Source organism: Euprymna scolopes, chromosome 3 (genome assembly GCF_053919585.1).
Source record: "Euprymna scolopes isolate OS-2025 chromosome 3, ASM5391958v1, whole genome shotgun sequence".
In the NCBI taxonomy this organism is placed as follows: Eukaryota; Metazoa; Mollusca; class Cephalopoda; order Sepiida; family Sepiolidae; genus Euprymna; species Euprymna scolopes.
Genome location: NC_136484.1, coordinates 142093604 through 142110838, shown reverse-complemented (window position 1 = coordinate 142110838; position 17235 = coordinate 142093604). Strand labels below are relative to the sequence as shown.

Sequence of the window (17235 nt, the reverse complement as noted above, 5' to 3'; positions counted from 1 at the left end):
CAAAGTTCTTTGCAAATAGTTTGGCCTTGTCTGACGCTGACGAGATGACCTCTGGTCCATTGATAATGGTTGGGATAGAATGCACACTTCTGTTCAGGATCCTATTTGTTATTTGCCAAAACTGGTGGGAACCAAGCCACTGATCAGCTATCTTGGATTTAACAGACTGGGCATATAGCTCTCTTGTATTTTTTATTACTCTTTTACAGTGGTTGCTGGCAGTCCTGAAGGCAGCTTTAGTCTCAGTGCATCTATTACGTTGGTAGCTATGGAAAAAGTGATTTCTGTGCGCGATAGCAGCAGCACATTCTGGGGAGAACCATGGCTGGCTGTTGGGTTTTTGTTGGAATTTTTTAGATTGTATGAATTGGTCTATGCCTACAATTAACCATTCGGTCAGATCTGATACTATAGAGGACACTTCCTTTTTAAACATGGAGTGCAGAGGTAAATCAGATATGAATGTACGGAAGCTATCCCAGTCAGCCATGGAGTATCGGTATACAGTACGGTGGAGGGGTACGTCTGGGGACTTCTTACATTTTGTTTTTATCTTAACTGATGTGACAGAGTAGTCGGAGGATCCTAGAGAAGAATAAACGGAACATGAACATAGCTCAGGGGAAGTTGAGAGAAAAAGGTCTAGGAGGCTTGCATATTGACCGGGTGTATCGGCCACATGGGTGGGTTCACGAACAATCTGAGTGAGGTCATAAGCAATGGCAAAATCATGACAAAACCTCTCCTCATCGTCTGTCTTATTTGAATGGGTCAGCCATTCCACGTTATGAACGTTGAAGTCACCACAGATGTGGATGTTAGCCGAGGGATGTGCAGACAGTATGTGGTCTATTTTCTCAGATATGCTCTTAAAGATAGTAACTCCGTTGTTGTGGGGTCGATAGAGGGTAAATATAAATGCAGTGGTGTTAGCAAGTGCAACCCTGAACCACATATAGGGTAAATTAGGATCTTCTCTAGAGATATCCCTGCCACACGGGAAGCCATCCTTAATGGTTGGAACGTAGACCCCTGATGTTGGAGAAGGAGACCTGGTAGTACCTGGAGACCTGCAAAGAACTAATTGGACAACTTCAAGTGCCAGAAGGTGTCAAACTGACAAGCCAGTCTTATATTTTATTTTTAAATGAGAATTTGTCACCATGACTTGATGACCTTTCATCGACACGCTATCACAAATTGATTTTTATGCATTCTTATATCATCACATCATCTCAAATCTGCTGATTGACATCATCAGTTGACAAGTGGCTATTCAAAGTGATTTTGAAGTATGGGAGTTATGTTGATAAATAAATATTTCCTTAAACAAAATAATGTAAAATTCATTCTTGTTTTGGTTAATATTGTTACTGGATATGTTCTTTATTTCATAGAAATAGAAATATGAAGTTAAAATATTGTTTTATTGCCGAAAATATAAATTTTTAGACACTTACAATAAAGGGATACACACTTAAAATTACCAAAGAATGGAAAAATTACTATAATTTTCAAAATATTTGTTTAAATTCCACAGAAATCAGAGAAATATGTCACCTTGTGATGCTCTTCCAGTGTACCAAATTTCATATCTCTGCGTTTCATACCAATTCCAAAATTAAAAAAATATTGACCTGCAATAAAGCGATACACAGTATTCATATATGTAACATGATCGTCTTGAGGGAGCGAATAGCTCCCCATTGGGGAAGTTGAGACCCCCCTGAGACCTGACAAAGACCGGGTAAATATGCTAAGAGTATCTAATTGAATCCCGGACAATGGCAGATATCAAAAATACTTGAAATAAAATAAATATATATTTTTTATTGTTAAAGCCAGATATATATTTTATTGTTTGAAAACAAATGACAGGAAATGTTAGAATAAGGGACAATGACATTCATCTGGCCTGGAGAACACCGGCTCAGGTGTTCTGGGTTCTAAGCAAGGAAATTGACAAGTGTTGACCTCCCAGGTCGTGTGAAGATGCTTTCATTGCAAAACTCTGGTAATATTGGGGAAGTGCACACATGTAAATGTATCTGGAGATTCCCCAGGAAATGTATTGCTGATGGGTTGGGTGGATTGTCTGACCCCAACTGTGACCTTATTATAAAAAGCCAATGCCCGCTCGGATTAGACAGATTTTGTGCCGAAATCTCAGAAGAGACAGCTCCTGACGCCTAACGACCCCCCCTCTGCACCATCCTGATTAGCAATCCAGTGAGCAGAAGAAAGAGATTTGTGAAACTTGAAATGTTTTAGTAACTGAATGTTGTACATATTTAAAAAAAGATCTGTAACTTTTGTGAAATTAATTTTCAGTAGATAGAAACCCTGGTTTTGTCTATCTTTCTTTCTGGTGCATGCTAAGCTTCACTTTTTGCTTTCAGCAGAATTCTACAGAGAGGCGTTGAGAATTCAAAATTTAATGTGGAGATCTCCCGTAGACTGGACATCATGAGCCACAGTTTCTGAAGAAGTAGAGGTCAGTTGCTGACCTGAGAGTGGGAGATCCGAGCACAACATATATATATATATATATATATATATATATATATATATATATATATATAACTTACATGTGTAAAGATTTACTTTTATTTATTTTATATTTTTCAGATCCAAACCTAAAGAATGTTGGATGAAATTATATTGAATGTTACCAACTGCGCTCATGTGGCCTCTGTTTTACTTACTTGGTCTGCAATTCTAAAGATTGGAATTTTTTCATTCATTTCGTTTATTATTTATACCCAATTCCTGTACATTTACTTTTCCCCTCTAAAGTACCTTCCGAGTACTCCATTCATGCCCATTTTTGGTTCCATATTTGAACAGATGCATTATGAAACTGGAGAATTCTGTATGCATTGGATGAACAATCTGAAGTGTTCAGTGTTCCGTTATTATTGGTTATATGGAGATGAGCGAGTTATGGTGTGTGATGCAGATGTGGCCAAGTCCATCTTTGTTACCAAGTCTAACATCTACCAGAAATCAAAGCCTGCGTATATGTTGGTGAAATCTTTGCTTGGAAATGGACTTATAACATCTGAAGGTGAATTGCATAGTCGAAATCGCAGGATTTGTAACCCATCCTTCAAACTGAGCATTTTAAACAAAATCATTCCTCAGTTTGAGAAAGCTGGAAAAGAGTTGACAGAGATGTGGCTCAAGGAGATTAACAAGATGCAGTGTAAGAATGATAGTGAAGTTTATATTAATATCCCCATCAATTCAGAACTGACAAATTTGACCCTTGATGTGATCGGTAAGTTTGCATTCGATTATGAATTCAATGCCATACAGCATTGCAGCAGTGAGATTACTTCGAATTTCCGGAAAATCCTTGGAGAATTCAAGTTGTCTTGGTTAACGATCCTCTGTGCTATATTTCCAATTTTGCGCAAGATTCAAGGAAGATTCATGGACGGTTATGAAACCCAAGTAGAAAAGGTTAACGAATTAGTGTACTCGATGATTAAGAAAAAGTGTAATGAAATGGAGATGAGTGATGAAGAGACTGATGTTACGAACCTTTTAGGTAACCTGCTGAAAGCAAAGGATGCTGATAACCAATCTATACTAAATGACAAACAGCTTCGAGATGAAGTCGTAACTTTTATGTTAGCAGGTCATGAAACAACCGGTATTGGAATGACGTGGGTTCTTCATCAGTTATCAATTCACCCTGAAATTCAGGTTAAAGTCCGAGAAGAGGTTCGTTCCATTATATCACTAAATGAAGAGTCACTTACGCCTGAGTATCTGGAGAAAATGACGTATCTTACATGTGTCATCAAAGAAACTCTTAGATTATTTCCTCCAGTTCCAATGATTATGCGACAAGCAACAGAAGACAATTATATTGAAGGATATTATTTTCCAAAAGGCACCAATGTAAACATTAGCATTGCCTCCCTGCATAGGAATCCAAAATATTGGGAAGATCCTCTCGTCTTCTACCCGGAAAGGTTTGATGAATCCAATACTATTTATCCGTATTCTTTTTTACCATTCATTGGTGGAAGCAGGATGTGTATCGGATACAAATTTGCTCTCATGGAAATGAAGACAGTTTTGGCTTTGTTAGTCAACAAATTTGAATTTTTACCCCTCCCGGATGTTACTTATCGGAAAGTCATGTCGGTCATAATGCGCTCAGAGCCGCCGATTGTATTAAAAGTTAAAATTGCTGACTAGTTTTGTACAAAATTAGAGAGATGAAACAGAATTTTAAGGAGATTCACATAATAGCTGATATCATCAGCTGTATCTGCATCATTTATTCCTGATGCATATGTATTTAAAAGGATGCAAAAAAAAACCCCAAAAACTCTTAATTCTATGCATTCCATTGGTGCATCACAATGTTTTGCAGTAAAAAACAATGTATTACGTACAACAAACCGGTAAAAATATAATTTTGATTTAAAAAAGCATCCTTTGTGAAATTATCGAATTTCTAAATGTTAATGATGGACTATCTTCCGGGTAATAAAAATGTACTTCCTCTCTATTCTGTATTCTTATTGTTTTTTTTTTCTTGTTTTTTTTAATTACTTGAATTAAATCCTTTTGTTTGGCAAACATTTAAAATCTTTTTTTTTTCAATTTTAAAATAACAGTTAGAATTTCTTGCAAATGAAAATTCTCTGATTGACAAAACCTACCATTTCATGATCTTTAGATTGGAGTTAAACACTGTCAAATTAACAGCAAAAACACTATTTTCTGTCAATATCAAATAATTTATGAAGATAAAAGCTGATCAGAAAAGAAAATTGGTCATTTTATAGAATAAGTAACAAAGCAAATAACCGGGTAAAATTACGTTTCTACCTACTTAGATAATTTTTTTTTGTGTGTTTTAACAAATTGTAAGGTGTTTTAGTTAAAAATATAGAAAGTATTAAACATATCAAGTTAGAATAAGAAACAAAATGGTGGTCTTATTCAAGCCTCAGTAATCGCTCCAAAACTCAAAATTAAACAAATTATTAAGAGAATCATATTCAATAAATGTCATTAATCATGCGAACATGTGACGGTTTACCAGTATTTTGTTTAATTTTCGATTTTTTTAGTGATTATCGAATGAAATTGTCATTTTGTTTTTTCTTCTAACTCAACACGTTTTACATTACCTTAAACTCAAAAAGTGCCCTTAACCCAGTGGTCATTCTTGGTTTTAAAGAAAGGAATTCCATAAGAGTTTAGTGAGGAGAGAGAGGGCTTATGAGGATCCATTCATTGAGCGGTTTGAGTAGTTGGAGGAGGAGAACTCCAAAGGGGATCAGGTGCCAAGTATAAATCATTTCAACAACTCTGAATTTCTTCTGACTTGGCGATTACCCAAAATGTGCTATCCCACAATGCAATTCCAGAATGAAGGAGTTGCCTCACTGTCCCTGGTGTAACATGCTTATAGAAAAAAAACATATTATTTAAATTGGAATTATTGAGATGAGTATTATTTGTTAATTTATTTATAATAATCCACATAATAGTCCACAATAAATAAATTGAATTAAAAAAAAAAAAACAATCATGCATTCTTCTAATGCCACAAACTCTGGTGGTTCTGGGTGTATGTGACAGATTGTAGCAATCCCAAACATCCTCTGCCACTAAACGTTGGTGATTATGGATTACCTAGAAATGTAGGAGCTTCTGACCGCTGTGGGGAAAGGAGAGAAGGATGATCCTGGTTGTAGTGCAAATAGTGGTGTGAATATCATATTTATCAGAAGCTGAAAGGGTTAAACCTTTTGCTGGTCAGTATAAGATCATCTTTAAACTCCAACTGAAGATCAAGAGCAGATATAATAGAAAAAGATTAAATTTATTAGTATTTAAAACAAAAAATGGTAGATACAACTAATCTTAACCCTATACCCAACTCGGACACAACTACATCACAGAAGTCGTTTTTGACAATCAGAAATAATAAAGGTTTTACTAATGCTGCAAAACTCAAAACGTAAGTTTTTATGTAAATTACTTCCCTTGGAATTTTGTGAAAATGAAATTCCAAGAAAGTTGTTGAAATAACATATTTTTGAAATGCATATTTTTATTTTTATTAAATTGTTTTAAATAATATTGTTAATAATTATAATAATATTACTATCAAGAAAATTATTGCATATACATAAGTAAATATGACAATATAAATTACAAATATTATAGCATATTAAACTGTTTATCAAATAAGTATAAATGAAATTCAATTTTTATGGTATATTTTATGTAGTTAAAAACTATAAAGTCATTAATTGCATATGAGAAGAGTGACTGCATTAAGAAGGACGAATTATAGAGAATAAGAAGTAGAGTGTTTAGCAGTTGAGAAAGCACATCAAAGTTTATAGTTGGCACAAATTATGGCATCAGTGAAAGAGTCCTGCCAATTTTTTATTTAGATTACATTTTGTTTCTTAAATTGTGATGTGAAAATACAGAATGGTTAAAAGGTAAAAATTAAGCTTTTATTTCTGCATAAAGTTCTGCATCCCCTCAAAATCATCTCCTATATAATAAAATGACTGCAGAAATTCCCCTCTGAACCAAAGTATCATAGGTTTGCAACAACAGATGCCACATACAAGTTCAATACATCTAGCCTAATAGCCACAATCTTATGTAACTTTCAAACACCATTATAGACACATTCAGTCGTGATAATAAAACGCTACATTGAACCTGACTAACAACACCATCATAATCGCAACATCTTTAGAGGAGGGATTATTATTTTTCTCTCTAAATATTTAGTCCTACCACTGCTACCAGTTGTCACCGGGACTAATTCTACATTTTCCAACGATACTGTGATTACACCAACTGTAACTGGCTAATAGAGACATAGACATAACATCATCTTTCTAATTTCCGATTCATAAACTATAAAGTCTCCCTTACCAAAGTCAGTCCATTCTGATTGACTGAATTCTGAAAATTCTCATATTCCAGAATCCAATTCTTCCCTTTATAAACGAAGGGTTACTAAAATTAAAATATGGCATCACTAAGAGGCATATTATTTGACCTGGCGAAGCGTCTGATACAAAAAAAAGCTTCTTTTAAAGAAATTGCCCCCAAACATTAATAACTGTAAATTTGTATTTTTTTTTCTGTTAGTTTGTTTTGAAATTCTTAGCTCTCAAAATCATTGTATGTGTTTGTGTGTGTGTTCTCGGTTGAGCATGCACTTGAAAAAGAAAACACAACTTTTGTTTATATATTATTTAATTGGAATTCATTATTGAGATGATTATTAATTAATTAATTAATAATACTCATCTCAATAATGAATTCCCATTAAATAATATATATACCATTCGGTAAAGACCCCACCATGGAAGATCAGATAATAAAATAAACGTGGATTTATAAGACAAAAAAATCCAACCTTGATTGCCCTTCGGGGCCCATGGCACAGTGGATAGAGACGTTGAATTTCTATGGTTCCAGGTGAGAATTGTCTGAAGATAGCGGTTTCAATCCTACCAGAAGCTGGTCAGAGGCTTACTTGGCTAAAACCTGGTGACAACAACTATGTATGGCAGTAATTGATGAGAATGCAGTTAGGAGATTTGGAGTTCCTATCCCGTCGTGGTTACCACCTGACAAAAGCCAGAGGAATAGTTGGCCGAAACGTCATGAAACAACATCTAAGAAAGATGCAATAAAATAAATTAACAACTTTAGTTGTTAAATAAAATTCAAAAAAAGAAAAAATGTCAATAAACAATACAAACTTTAACTATTCTGGATGAAAATGTATATATATATAATTTTTTTTTTTTTTGGTACTAGTTTATACACATTGGTTCTATTTGTTTATTCTGAGTATTTCAGAAAAATCCATACACTAATTTTAAAAATATACATGAATAATTGTAAATTTTTTTCCGTTCCTTATATTATGGCCGATACTGTATATATATATATATATATATATATATATATATATATATATATATATATATATATATATATATATATATATAGTATATTTTTATTTCTTATTTATTAAAAGCTTTCTTTTCATCTTTTTCCATCGATTTATTACTGACAAAACACTATACTTATATACAAAAATAAAATCGGCTAAAATGTTTATTGTACAAGATTTTCAAATGCGTGCTCATACATGTTCATACTAAAACTAAACTCTCATGTTTACTCTGTCAACCTCAGCTATCTACAAGTATTGAGAACATAAACATAAGAAACATACATTTTGTGTTTTTTTGCGTTTGTTTTCCACAGTAATTTGTGGCCGAGTACAGCGAGTTAAAATAATCAAACAATTGTTTGCTATAAGATGTTGCACAATATTCTGTTTTGTGAAAAAAAATAAATATTTATTCATGAAACTTACCGTACAACAAGTTTTTCTTTGATTTAAAGTTTTAGCATTCTGGCATATTTATGCAACAACTCGTAGCAAACAATTGTTTTATTATTTTAATTAGCTGTACCTTCACACTAGTGCACAAGTGGCTTCTAACTTTATCTATGAAAAAGAAAAAAAAATTTTTGGTGAATGTTTAATGATGGTAGTTAAAGAAAAAAATTTTTTTTTTAATTTTTGATTTTTATACATATTAGTTTTTCTTACATATAAATAAATTTAATTAAATTACAGGCGTCCAAAAGTTAAGGAACGAGGGAAATTCATTATGAAAAAATAAAGAATCCTTTCAGTATTTAGTGAAAAGCCCCTTGTTTTCAATCACAATATGGAATCTTTTGCTGCAAGACAGAACCAATCGTTCACATGTTATAGGTGAAATATTATTCCAGGATGTTTTTATACATTCCCATAAATCATCAAGATTTTTTGGGTTTTTTTCTGTGATCTTATCACAAATAATTTTCCAAACATTTTCAATTGGATTCAGGTCTGGGCTCTGAGCTGGCCAATCCAGAACGCAAATAATGGATTTATTTAGCTCTTCTAAAACTATTTTTGCTTTATGGCATGGTGTGTTGTCTTGCATAAAGATATCAGAATTAGAAAGATTATGTACCACATGTTCTCTAATCAATTCTCTGTACATTCGGGCATGAACTTTTCCATGAATTCTCACAAGGGGGCCAGTTCCTTTTGAAGATATCATGCCCCATACCATTATACTGCCGCCTCCAAATTTTACTGTATTTTAACGCACTTAGGGGACAGTCTTTCTCCATTTTTTCTTCTGACATGTGGTCTTTTGTCTGATCCGAAAAGATTAAATTTAGATTCATCAGTAAAATTAACCTTTTCCCATTTTTTTCCTTCCCACTTGTATTTTTTGAATGGCTTCTAACTTTATCTATAAAAAAGGAAAAAAAAAATTTTTTGGTGAATTTTCCAATGTTTTTGTTACATGATAAGGGCTGCCCCCTTTTTATGTAAGCATAAAAATAGAGAGATTTAGTTAAAATGAAAATGAAATAGAATAGACGAAATTCGAACCTCGTAAATTAGGTTTAGAAATAGATTACGAGAGAGAATTAGAAAATGGAATGTAAAACAAACGATTGTTTAGCTTAGAGATAAAATAGTTTCAAGAAAAGAATGTGCGTTGTCAATTTTGTTATGAAAAATTCAATTGGAGAATGCAACTGTACAAGATAATTTAATAAACATGTTTTTAACATATTGGAAAAATAGGTTACTGGGAATATAGGTTAAAATTCCTTTTGTAAACAAAGGAAAAAGTTTTGGACACGCATGTCCAGAACACGTGAAAGAAGACACAGGTTTTAACATGTGTATGACGTCATGGAAAATGGGAAGTTCTAGATATAGTTAGAAACTGGAGAGAAACTGGAGGAGAAACTGGAAGAGAGTCAGAGAGAGTCTGAGGACGACAGACGACAGTCCAGACATGGACATTCAAACGTCTAGAAGCGAGACGGTCACTTTTGAAACTTAGAATGTGAAGCTTTGAATTCTTGACTCAGAAAACCACGGCCGGTCGTGAGAAGAAATAAACCCATCATGTGTTTTTATAAACATCGTCTTTGTGTTGTAATTCTACCAAAAGGTAAAGTGAAAATTGTTATTATATGTCTTGTATATCTTGTGTTTCAAAATGTCTTTACATACACGTCTCGACATCTCATATCTACACCAAAGACTGTCTGAACACTGTTCCATCACTCAAAGAGCTTCTACACTTCTAAGTATGAACATTTTAATATATATGAATATGGTCATAACACAAACAACATCCCTCTTACTACAACATCTCTAAGTCTCTCAACATCATCTCCGAACATCCCTCTTAATAAAACTCTCTCTAAGACACTAAGACTCCTAGACAACAAATACGATTTGGTGCCCGTTGATCAGTTTGCATCAACGATGCAATACCGAACCTGGGGTATATACAATAAATACAATTTGGAGCCGGAAGCGACCAGATCACCCAGCAAGGGTGAGTTTAAAATTAAAAAAAAAGAAAAAAACTTCGGAAAAAAAAGAAAACAACGTTTTAAAAGGGTCCAAGATAATAAAAAAAAATAATACCACAGAAAAAAAAAACATCACACGATCACAGAAATACGAACAAAAAGAAAAAGAAAAGAAAAATTTTTGAACACACACACACACAGAAAACTAAAGTTTTCAAGAAAATATTAAAAAAGAAAAAAAAGGCCGATATGCCGTAATGAATGATAAAAGAGATACGGCCAGTTAAAAAAAAACTACCCAAGAATATTTCATTCATAAATATAATAAAAACACAGCCGCACACAAATAAAAATAGGAAAGTGTCATTCATAAATGTGTGTTTATGTCTGAATTGTTTAGAGAAACTGTCAATCATAATAAATAACAATTTAGTGTAAAAAGTCGAAACTACATTTAAAATTCTCGAGTATTAAAGGAAGAATGAATAAATAAATAAATAAATAAAATAAAATACACTAAAGTAAAAAAGAAGGATGCAGAAATGAAAATCAAATTGTGAATAATTTTCGGCTTTTTAGTGTGTTTTAATTGTTCTGGTCTTCTAAAAAGGGACAATTTTTTGTTTTGTGTTAACAGACTTTTGAAATGTATAATGCAACGAATTTTTTTTTTGTTTTGTTGCAAAATGTTTAAATGTATTAAGGTATTTTCTTTTGAAAATGTGTTGATGTTGAACCATATTGTAATGTAAATGTTATTGTTTTCACAGCAAGAATTCAAAGTCATCAGTAAATATACATTAGATTTAAACAGTCTAGGAGAAAATAAAACTAGTTAAGACGTATGGTTGGCTTACAGATTCAGTTAGAATTTTAGAAGGGGACAAGAATTAAAATTACGTAAACGGGTATTTATAGAGTTTTTAGATGTGATAAGCCGTAAGAAAGATGTTTTTTTTTAGAATTTGGTTTTTTTTTTTGGTTTTTTTAGAGATCCTATAATTTTTTCTAAGAAAAGTGACTTGGTAGAGATTGATAAGCACAAGATGTGCCCCTATTTGAAAAAATTTGGGAACCTGTTTAATTAAGTGCTTAAAATAAGCTGGTTGCACGTAACGACTCCAAGCAAGTGGTAAGACTTGGCTTAATTAATAAACAGGCGTTGGAAAGAATACGAAAATTCTTAAGGGGACCAGTAAACCGATGATAGGTAGTCCCGAGGCAATCACATATAGCTTAATGAAGTAAGAGACAGGCAAAAATATGCCGTAGATTACATAAGAAAGATATAACCTTGTATTTTTTTTTTTAGAGACGCATGAACGCGGGATATATCTGCTGGATCTTGGAAGCTCTGGTGAGAGAAAAGAAAAATCACAAAAAATCGGGCTATTAGATAGAATTTAGTGCGCAATTAGGGTGTTGTAGCACAAAGGGTGTTAGTTAGTTAGGGGTGATATTTCTAAATCTTCGTCGAAGTTTCAAGAATCCAAGCAAGGAAATCCGAGTGATTCCGTATGAGAGAAAAAAGGTATATCTTGATAGTTAAAACCAACCAAGAAGATTGGTTATGAGCTTTGGTATGTCCCGTATAAGATAGTTATAGAATAAAAAAACAAAGCCATACTTGATAAGACTAACCATGCGGAAAGAGACGATCAGGACAATTTTGGAATGAACGGAGTCGTCCATTTCGAGGGAGGTGGAAACCTCTAGTCCGCAGCATATAGGTGGCTTGAAAGTAGCTGATGTGAATCATAGGTAAAGACCCTACACCCAAAAAAAGTAAATGCCAAGAAGATCAGAAAGGTTCTGATCTTATAAAAATATAATAATTGTGAAGTCGGCAGAGGAGGGCTGACTGAAAGATATTTTTTTTTAGCCTGATCTTTTCTACCTGTGTGGTTGTGTAAATGTAGAAAAAGGAAATGTACTAAATTTAAAAAATGCATACATTTTTTGTGAAATATGGAAGGGAGGGATGTTACATGATAAGGGCTGTCCCCTTTTTATGTAAGTATAAAAATAGAGAGATTTAGTTAAAATGAAAATGAAAGAGAATAGACGAAATTCGAACCTCGTAAATTAGGTTTAGAAATAGATTGCGAGAGAGAATTAGAAAATGGAATGTAAAACAAACGATTGTTTAGCTTAGAGATAAAATGGTTTCAAGAAAAGAATGTGCGTTGTCAATTTTGTTATGAAAAATTCAATTGGAGAATGCAACTGTACAAGATAATTTAATAAACATGTTTTTAACATATTGGAAAAATAGGTTACTGGGAATATAGGTTAAAATTCCTTTTGTAAACAAAGGAAAAAGTTTTGGACACGCATGTCCAGAACACGTGAAAGAAGACACAGGTTTTAACATGTGTATGACGTCATGGAAAATGAGAAGTTCTAGATATAGTTAAAAACTTGAGAGAAACTGGAGGAGAAACTGGAAGAGAGTCAGAGAGAGTCTGAGGACGACAGACGACAGTCCAGACATGGACATTCGAACGTCTAGAAGCGAGACAGTCACTTTTGAAACTTAGAATGTGAAGCTTTGAATTCTTGACTCAGAAAACCACGGCCGGTCGTGAGAAGAAATAAACCCATCATGTGTTTTTATAAACGTCGTCTTTGTGTTGTAATTCTACCAAAAGGTAAAGTGAAAATTGTTATTATATGTCTTGTATATCTTGTGTTTCAAAATGTCTTTACATACACGTCTCGACATCTCATATCTACACCAAGACTGTCTGAACACTGTTCCCTCACTCAAAGAGCTTCCTTCTTCAACACATCTAAGTATGAACATTTTTAATATATATGAATCTTCATAACAGAAACAATAACATTCTTTATAACACGAACAATCTCTCTCTTACAACACATCTCTCTCTAAGACTCTCTTTTAATAAGACTTAACAACGAACAATAATAATGAAACAAATATAACATTTTATAATGGTAGTTAAATAAAACATATTTTTTTTATTTTTAATACATATTAGTTTTTTACATATAAATAAATTTAATTAAACTACAGGCGTCCAAAAGTTTAGGAACGTAGAAAATTAATACAAACGTTAACAATTTTATTCACAACAACAAAATGGCGACTCCGAATATTCGAAAAAGGCTATCTGTACAAGAAAAACAGCTTATTTGTGACCATTATGATGAAAAAAAGTCCATAGGGGAGATTACTAAAATATTGAAAAGGTCTAAAAGCGTTGTTTTTCGGATTATTGAAAATAGAAAAAAAGGTTTACCATTGGCTGAAAAGGAAAATCGGGCCGACCCCGAATAACAACTAAAAGGGAGAATAGAAAACTCACTCGATCATCTCGTTCTGATCGCTTTAAAACTGCAGCTTCGATATCCCGGGATTTTACATCCAAAACTGGACACAAGATTTCCCGACAAACAATCTCACGAAGATTAAATGAAATTGGATTATTTTCAAGAAGTCCATGCTCAAAGCCTTTAATTTCTATTAAGAATAAAAAGGCAAGATTGTTATTCGCCGAAAAACATTTGTTTTGGGAAGAAAAAAAATGGGAAAAATGTTCATTTTACTGATGAATCTAAATTTAATCTTTTCGGATTAGACACATGTCAGAAGAAAAAATGGAGAAAGACTGTCCCCTAAGTGCATTAAAAGTACAGTAAAATTTGGAGGCGGCAGTATAATGGTATGGGGCATGATATCTTCAAAAGGAACTGGCCCCCTTGTGAGAATTTATGGAAAAGTTAATGCCCGAATGTACAGAGAATTGATTAGAGAACATGTGGTACATAATCTTTCTAATTCTGATATCTTTATGCAAGACAACACACCATGCCATAAAGCAAAAATAGTTTTAGAAAAGCTACATTTTTTTTTTTTTAATTGAATTTTCACCCCAAACAAGGCACAGTGCCACTTTGAAGCAGAGGGCTACTATTAGGGACTTAATTAGCGAGGTATTATGAAGGGAGATGAGTAGAAAGATGTTTGTTAACATTACATTTGAACTTCTGCATATCATTGCAGTTGGGAAAGCAGAATCCTGGAAGGGAGTTCCAAAGACCCGCAGTTCTGGGGAAGAAACTATTGGAGTAAAAGGCTTTCTTGCACCTAGGGATATCTACTGTAAAGGGATGAGACTTAGTAGCTTGTCGAGTTTGTCGGGGGTAGTTACGTCGGGGAGGTACAAGTGTTTGCAGTTCGTCAGAGCATTCACCATTAAAGTATTTGTAGAACAGGCAGAGGGATGCAACATCTCGTCGATGGAACAGAGGCTGAAGCCTAGATGACAGTTCAGGACCTATCAGGTTGGCGACTCTCTTTTGAACCCTGTCCAGGAGCGAGAGACAAGCAGCAGATGCACCAGCCCAGATGTGACAACAGTACTCCATACATGGGCGAATGGTTGCCTTATAGAGGTATAGGATACTGTCAGGCGTAAGTAGTTTTCTAGCACGGTAGAGGGAGCTAACCTTCCTTGCAGCAGCCTTGGCAATGCTCTCAATGTATCTATTCCAGTTCATATTCCCTGTAAACGTTAGGCCGAGGAGTTTAAAAGAAGTACTTTCAGGCAATGTGTTCTTAGCCATTGCTATTGGTGGTAGAGAAGGTTTCTTGTAGTTATTGAAGGAAACAAGCTTAGTCTTAGCAGCATTGAATGTGACCAACCATTTTTGTCCCCATTCCACTACGGATTGGAGGTCATCCTCGAGAGTTTCTGCCATTTCCTTGGATATGTGTTCATTTGTTTTCCCCTCATATCTGTTATAGAGAGCCAATATTTGCGTTATGGATTGGCCAGCTCAGAGCCCAGACCTGAATCCAATTGAAAATGTTTGGAAAATTATTGGTGATCAGATCACAGAAAAAACCCAAAAAATCTTGATGATTTATGGGAATGTATAAAAACATCCTGGAATAATATTTCACCTATAACATGTGAACGATTGGTTCTGTCTTGCAGCAAAAGATGCCATATTGTGATTGAAAATAAGGGGCTTTTCACTAAATACTGAAAGGATTCTTTATTTTTTCATAATGAATTTCCCTCGTTCCTTAACTTTTGGACGCCTGTAATTTAATTAAATTTATTTATATGTAAAAAAAAAACTAATATGTATTAAAATCAAAAATTAAAAAAAATTCTTTTTCTTTAACTACCATTATTAAACATTGGAAAATTCACCAAAAATTTTTTTTTTCTTTTTCATAGATAAAGTTAGAAGCCATTAAAAAAAAATGATCGATCGTTCCTTAACTTTTGGACGCTACTATATATATATATATATATATATATATATATATATATATATATATATGTATATACGTTTTATTTTTTATTAACGTATCTTTCTGTTAAGTTACATTATTGTTTCAGCTTCCCGGCCGGTTTTTTTTTTGGTCGTCTGTAGCTTCCTCAGACTTTTACAGAAACCTGTAGCTGAAACAATAATGTAACTTAACAGAAAGATACGGCAATAATAAAAAATAAAACGCATATTTGCTCTACAACAGTATTGAGCACTTTCTTCAGTTTTTATTAATTACCATTTCTACTATATATATATATATATATATATATATATATATATATATATAAGCAAGATAAGATACTGATAGAATTCAGATGAAAAATCCTGATAGATATTACTTGAAGTAATACTTTCAAGGAGATCCTAGCCAAAAAGGAAAAGCTCAATATTTAAGAATAGTTATATATGCCTCTATACGTTGTTTTTTTTTTGGAATTTAAAATTAAACCACGAAACTTTATGTGTATATATATATATATATATATATATATATATATATATATGTTTTTCCCCTTAATTTTTCTAACCTTTTTTTGCTAGTGTTGTAACATTGGCGTTTTAAAAACAAATAAATCACAAAGTTTTCGTTTGGCACCTTCCGTTAGTTTACGTAACCTATTGGATTATGTCAACTATAATACGGTTAGTATCCCACATAATTACTTCCCCAAAATGAAACAAATTTTTAAACAAAATAAAATGTACTTTGTGTAACATTAATCTTTTATTTTTTACACATGAATTTGAGAACTGCTCTTTACCTAATGTTTAAAAATAAAAATGAAAAAAAGAAATATTGACATTTTTAATTTACCTTTAACGGACCAGGTAAAGAATAGAAACCCTTTAGCAGACGCCGCCGCCTGGCGGTGACCGGCGCACAATTCAACTAACACCGGTGATTCGACCTTGACATTGGCACAAGCACATGGCGTCGGTTGTGTGTAAATACGTCAAATAGCAAACATGCTCGAATATTCGCCAGCAATTTAAAAAAAAATATATAATTACAAAACTTTTGAAGATTTAAAAGAAAAAAATATATATTTATAAAACATTTTTTTAAGTAAGTAACAAAACGAACGTATTTAAATAAAAGATATTTAAATAAATGGGTGTCTTTCTGTTTCGGATTATTGCGACTAAGATTGATTTTTATGTACCGTGTTTTTTCTGTGTGCGTTTTTAAGACAATTCAATATTTATTCTTTAAAACATTAACTTCAGCGACAATTAATATATTTTGAAAATAATATTTTTAAATATTAAATTTTGACGAATATTCGCGAGCAAGATTTTTTTTTTAAATAAAAGATATTTCAGTAAATGGGTGTCTTTCTGAGTGCGTTTTTAATACATTTACAGAACTTTTTAATAACTGTTTTATTCTTTTTATCAAACAAAAATAGAACTTTGATAATGACATATATATATATATATATTATGGACTGTTTTTCAAACATCGAAATTTTAAAATTAAAGTTAGTTTTATTCAAA

General features: G+C 32.9%; 1 protein-coding gene and 1 long non-coding RNA gene across 5 annotated transcripts in view; one reads left to right on the top strand and one right to left on the bottom strand.

The window, feature by feature from the left end:
- LOC145259589 (uncharacterized) overlaps nt 1–4528 on the top strand; it is a 183466-nt gene extending 178938 nt beyond the window's left edge. For all 4 annotated transcript variants that reach the window (XM_080117258.1, XM_080117246.1, XM_080117252.1 and 1 more), the window contains one exon: nt 2629–4528. In XM_080117258.1, the coding sequence (XP_079973384.1) occupies nt 2644–4212 (1569 nt within the window). In that variant the 5' untranslated portion in view covers nt 2629–2643 and the 3' untranslated portion in view covers nt 4213–4528. The remainder of the gene's footprint in view (nt 1–2628) is intronic.
- Nucleotides 4529–5599: 1071 nt separating this feature from the next.
- On the bottom strand, nt 5600–16687 carry LOC145263522 (uncharacterized). The gene is made up of 3 exons (XR_013864575.1): nt 16553–16687; nt 7424–7685; nt 5600–5815 (listed from the first exon to the last, which is right to left on the bottom strand). It is a non-coding gene; the product is annotated as an uncharacterized LOC145263522 (long non-coding RNA).
- Nucleotides 16688–17235: the final 548 nt, after the last annotated feature.